Genomic DNA, 5,627 nt, shown 5'->3' with positions numbered 1-5,627 from the left:
CTCATTTTCTTTTAAAAGTTAAGTTAGCTTTTTATTTTTATTATTAAAAAGTTTTTGGTAAATACAGTGATTATTATAAGCAATATATTTGTGTCTTTGTAGTATTATTATATACTTATAAATATATTTTTTTTAAAATATTCTTATTGTATTTGAATTACTTAATTATAATAGTGCTTGCTTAGATAACTTTCAGTAAGTAATTTAAACATTTAGTACGTATGTATCTGCCTCACTTTGAAAAACCAATTCTAATTATAGCGGTACTTTTATTGAGTTTCGCAACGGGATGATCAACATTAGCCCAATCGGTCGTAACTGTTCTTACAAGGAAAGACTTGAATTTCACGAATATGATAAGGTTTTAATAAAAACTATTATCAGATCTTAATTTTTTTACTTAATAATTATCCAAGTAGGTTCATCGCATCCGCGAAACCATGATTACCGACTTACAACACAAATTTCCGGAGATGGTGCGCTGCATAAAGTTTTTTTTTATTTCAAAATCTTAAATAAAAAAATTATAGGATATGCAGTTTTCTATTGGAGGACAGATTAGCTTTGACTGCTTTCCTGTTGGCTGGGATAAGACCTTCTGTCTAAGGCATCTCCAGAAGCACGACTTTCGCTTCATCCATTTTTATGGAGACAAATCGGAGGAGGTGCTAGTCTACAGTTTTTTTTTAAATAAAACTTTTTACGTTTCAAGGGAGGAACAGGGAGGAAACGACCACGAGCTCTTTTGCAGCAAGAAGACCATTGGACACGCGGTCACCTCTCCGGAACATACAGCGGCTCTTGTTGAAAAACAGTTTGGTCCGTTGTAAAAACTTTTAGCTAAAGTAAAAAAAGTTTATAATATTATTAATACATTTATGATTGTATTTAGTTTATTAAAAAATGCAGATTGTATTTTGTATACGCAAGAAAGTTATTCAGAATAGGCGAAGAAAGGGCTGGAGGTGGCCCCGACCGCGGCCCTTCTACTAGAATTTGGTGTAATCAATATCAAAAGAGGTCATATTTCGATTGGCCCGAAGCTGCCTGTTAAGGGTGTAGTTGCACTTTTTTTCCAAAGTCATTCTAATAGCGTTTGTCACGTGACTTATCTCGTATCCAGCAAAGCTCTGATAACTTTTTTGGGGAGCATTCATGGTGCTTCGCTTTATTTGACAAGCACATTTAGCTGATGCACCTGTAGAGTTAAAGCACTAACAGGAGTTGAGGGAGACTTCAACAATATTATCTACCAATCACGTCGAGGGATGTAGAGCTCTTTATGCTTTCTAGGTTTTTTGTAGATGCCAAGTCCATTTTGTTAGCGATTACAAGAGAAGGCTTTTCCAACATTTCGGGCTTAAATAATCTTAATTCTGTCTTCTCCGTTCATTATATTAATTGTAAATATCATCACTACCAGAAAGAAAAATACCTGAAGATCCTTGAGATCGTCAGCAGGATTCCTGCAGTCGACTCCTGGACGCAGTAACAAAGCCATGGAACAACCCAAGTTATATATCTGGTGAAACCTGCAGCATCGATTATATAAACAATCATCTTGCAGCGTTCGATATGCCTCAAAAACTTATGTCCGAGGCCGACATCCTCGTGAGCGCCCCTAATAAGACCGGGAATATCCGCCACTGTGAATCATAAAAAATCCATGTGTTAAATTTAGTTATATATTTATTACTTAAAATTCTGTAATGATCAGAATAGTCGATTACGCCGATATGCGGATTCAACGTTGTGAAGGGATACGGCGCGATTTTCGGGTGCGCGCAGGAAACAGCTGTTAGTAACGACGACTTTCCTTTTTTTATTCATAAATAATAACCGTGCGCATTAAAAAAAAAGAAAGTAGAGAACCGGCGTTAGGAAAACCAACCAGTCCCACATCGGCCAAACTCTTCAGCTCCAGAAAATACACGTGTTCTACGGCTTTTATAGCAAAACATTATAATAGGTCAGTGGAGAAAGCGCAGAGCTGTACCCGGCTGCCCCAGGGTAATTGAACGAGGTGCCTGATTCGTTGCTGATTTAAAACAAGTGTTTCCTATTGGTAGTTGATAGCTCAGGGGACGCAATTCTTTTAACCCGATTGACAGATCATAATTGGCTGTACCAAAACCTCCCAGTCCTCCGAGGGCTCCGCAGTACTCTTGACCTGCCTCAGTAAAATCGAAGAGGATTTCCTGTATATAAACATTACAGTTACTCTAAAATGTAGACAGCGGATCAACTTTATGCTTTACAGAGTTTTCGTTCATAAGAAGGGTGCCTATAGGAAGAGGAATCACAACGCTTTTTCCAGCCGCCCCCTTTCCTGTTGTAGAAATAAAATAAAAGTCAATAGTTTTATAAAAAGTCCTATATTTCTAACTAACGAAAACTGGAGCCCCCTGGAGCCCCCGCCTCTGCAAAGTTCAAAGTTTTCAAGTGACTTAAGTCGTGGTGGTGACTTTCACACCTGAGTATAACATCCCCTCCTTTTCCCCCGTCGCCTAGTAGAAAAATACGCAATTAGTTAGCAAACTTAATTTAAACATAAAAAAAGTCAATTTCATAACTATTAGTTAATAATAGTTCAAGCGTAAAATCTAATTTTAAAATATGTTTTTATAAATATAATAGTTAGTTTGTATCAGCAAAGTTTGTAACAGCTTCAAAACGGTTTACTACATAATATAGGGAAACCTCCGTCAGGGCCGGCAAATTCTTTGTACTTAATAGAAGCGAAACTGCACCTCCCATCGCCGCCCTTCCCTGAACGGACAACAATTCTTTTATAATCGATGAATCTTCTATTCTTTTATATGAAATTAAGTAGTAAGATACCAAAAGATTGAAAATTAACAAATTTAATAAAAATAAATACATTTTTTGCGGCAAGATTATATGCATTAGCTACGCCTAAAAATCGACAGCAGGGCAATAATGAAGGCACTACATACTTTGATAAATAAAAAAAAGTACTATAAGGATTAAACTCTTACAGACCCTTAAAGACAAAGACTAATTTTCCAATCATCAATAATAGAGAATTTTAAGACGTTGATAATAGTGCAAGACGCTGGCTTTAAAAAGAAGGGTATAGAAGTACTCTAAGCTAACTCAACTTGAATAAATGCTTCATTTCCTGAGCCACAAAGGAGCGTACTCTTTTTAAAGGCTTTAAACCACTTTCCACCACCAGTTAATTTTTCAATTTTAGGATTGCTAAATTGTAGTTATTATCCACACCGATTAACAAATTGTAACTATTTATTTTAGTAATGTAACACTTATAGCAATAGTTATACTCACGCTGTAATTTAACTAAGTTTGCTCTCACTTAACTCTATACCCAGCTGTCCCTTTCTGGTCCCTCTGTATATGTAGCCATTTGTTATATGTTTATACATTCATAAATTAAATTTTTTAATTAGGAGCACAGGTCAAAATTATGCTCTGTAACCCTTCGATCATTAAATTTAACCCAAGATCAAGTTGTATCAGGAGTACCTTCAACGCAAGACTTACATTCCTCTAGCACAGTTTTTTAAGTATCCCTTTTAAATCATCTTCCGTTCAGTTAAACATTTTGTTAGAATAAAGCGTTTCATTGATCGAAATGTAATATTATAAGTTTATAAGCAGACTTATTACGGCAGTTATTTGTTTTTAAAAGTTATAAAGAGTTGATGCCTCATATCCGCCCTTTTCTTTTTTTTAATTTAAGGATAATTATATATTATTTGAATTGTTCTTTTGGTTAATAACTTTTCACTACTTACCTCAAAACCCCATTAAGGAACAGCAATGTTAAAATTTTATATTGCCTTTGCGCATAGGTTGTAAGGGTTTTCTACTCGAGGTGTCTGCGCAAACCGTCTTTTTAGGGTATGTAACCGCATTAGGGGCGTAAATTACAAACGTCTAGTCTGAAGTAAACTCAAAGTAAATTCATCGATACACCATAAATATTTAGCTATTTTAAAGTTTTGAAGTTGGATAATAGTTCGAAATTTAGAATTAAACAAAAAAAATTAATTAAATATAGTGTATAGGTAAATTGGTTCTAATTTGAGGATTAGGCGTTACATCAACCAAGAATTTTTTGCTCTTATTGCGAAATTCAGCATGAATGCGTCCATTAAGACAACGTTCCCATAACTGGTACACCAAGAAAAGCAACTGCTTGTGGAAGATTTTTAAATGTGAACCAACTCGCTAAACAGCCCCTTATGTTCAGTGATAATTAAGCCGAAAACAAGTAAGAACTAGTCTTTAGATGATAAATTTAAGCAAACTTATGTAAGACAACTTTTTAAGAGTGTTTACAAATGCTCCTCGGCACTTGCGACTTTCTTAATAGCATCGTGAAGGCAAAGCTTGGACTACATAAATGCTAAGCGCTTAGCCGGAAACTCTATTGAAGCAATCGAAGAATAGTACTATGGGCTATTAGCTATGTCCATAAACTAAAATACTCTGTTTTCTAGATTTAGACGATCTAAACATCTTTTTACGTGAGATAATAACTCCAAATACATGCTTTTTAAGAAAAATTCGACAATAATATTGAAGAATTAGTTATAATAACAATATATTAAATAATAGTAATATGAGAGACAATATGGACTAATCATTGCTACAATAGTTATAGTAACGCAGTTTTAACAATAAATCTGCATTGTATCCACTAAAAAAGTTAAGGTTTAACTACTCTTTACTAATCATTGCTACGACAGTTATAGTAACGCAGTTTTAACAATAAATCTTCTGCGTAGTATCCACTAAAAAGGTTAAGGTTTAACTACTCTTTAATAAATTAAATTAATATTCTGCACAAGTGATTTTTCATATAGTTAAGGCCCTACTAGCGTAGTCTCTTAAAATTACTATAGCGCTTATAACAAAAAAATTAATATAGAGGTAGCAAGTTTATTGGACTATTCTGCAACAGCACCTACAAGACAAAGATTCAAAAGAGACTGGACTTTTTCTTAAAAAAACTACTTTGTCTTCTTAATATAATTAAACAAGTTGCTCTTGTAACCTTGGCAATTAAAAAAGTTTCCTCCCTAAATTCTTAAAAAGAGACTTCTCAAGCTTGGTTAGTCAAGTTAAGAGGTATAGTAACTAAATGCTTACTTCCATTTAAAAAAAACACTGTAATTTTAAACTAGATACATAGAAAAAATCTTAACATAACCATTGGAAGACGAAATAATGACTTTTCAATAATAAAGTTTTAACACGCAGAGAATTATAACAGAAGTTAATGAGCTTCCTGGAAAGTCTAATAAGGTAGAATAATAAAGAATTATTGCCATTAAATAATTAAAAATCTAGTGAATACCAACTTATTTCCCACAAATCATAATACTTTAAAATCCAATATTTGTAGTTCTAATGATGCAGTACTTTTAGTAAGTAGAGCAGGTTAACTGCGTTGGGACTTACAAGGGCTACAGGCTATCCGGCTCTAATAAAGTCGTCACTTATAATACGCCAGTGGTAACTGTCACTACTGTTATCAATGCAATATTTATGCAAGAGATTTACACATATTTATTCTTATGATAAGTAAATAAAGTATATATTATTAAAACAACTTAAAAGCCAAATAATAAAATGGT

At 33.8% G+C, this 5,627-nt stretch overlaps 2 protein-coding genes across 2 annotated transcripts; one reads left to right on the top strand and one right to left on the bottom strand.

Annotated features, from left to right (window-relative positions):
• Positions 1-266: 266 nt before the first annotated feature.
• On the top strand, positions 267-1,293 carry LOC135146406 (uncharacterized). The gene is made up of 5 exons (XM_064078573.1): positions 267-361; positions 420-476; positions 531-665; positions 723-845; positions 893-1,293. Exons 1-4 carry the CDS (start codon positions 290-292, stop codon positions 828-830), a joined length of 372 nt encoding a protein of 123 aa, XP_063934643.1. The 5' UTR covers positions 267-289; the 3' UTR covers positions 831-845; positions 893-1,293.
• Positions 990-3,091, bottom strand: LOC135146405 (GTPase Obg-like). Its single transcript, XM_064078572.1, has 13 exons — positions 3,004-3,091; positions 2,882-2,949; positions 2,701-2,812; positions 2,391-2,507; positions 2,259-2,329; positions 2,129-2,198; positions 1,997-2,059; positions 1,873-1,944; positions 1,697-1,816; positions 1,533-1,646; positions 1,436-1,479; positions 1,254-1,380; positions 990-1,198 (listed from the first exon to the last, which is right to left on the bottom strand). The coding sequence occupies exons 1-13, from the start codon at positions 3,032-3,034 to the stop codon at positions 990-992; spliced, it is 1,218 nt and encodes a 405-aa protein (XP_063934642.1). The 5' UTR covers positions 3,035-3,091.
• Between the last annotated feature and the right edge of the window lie 2,536 nt (positions 3,092-5,627).

This window comes from Zophobas morio, unplaced genomic scaffold, assembly GCF_036711695.1.
Source record: "Zophobas morio isolate AGI-343-1 ecotype UQ-CSIRO unplaced genomic scaffold, CSIRO_AGI_Zmor_V1 ptg000227l, whole genome shotgun sequence".
NCBI lineage: Eukaryota > Metazoa > Arthropoda > Insecta > Coleoptera > Tenebrionidae > Zophobas > Zophobas morio.
This window is presented reverse-complemented; position numbering and strand designations above follow the sequence as displayed.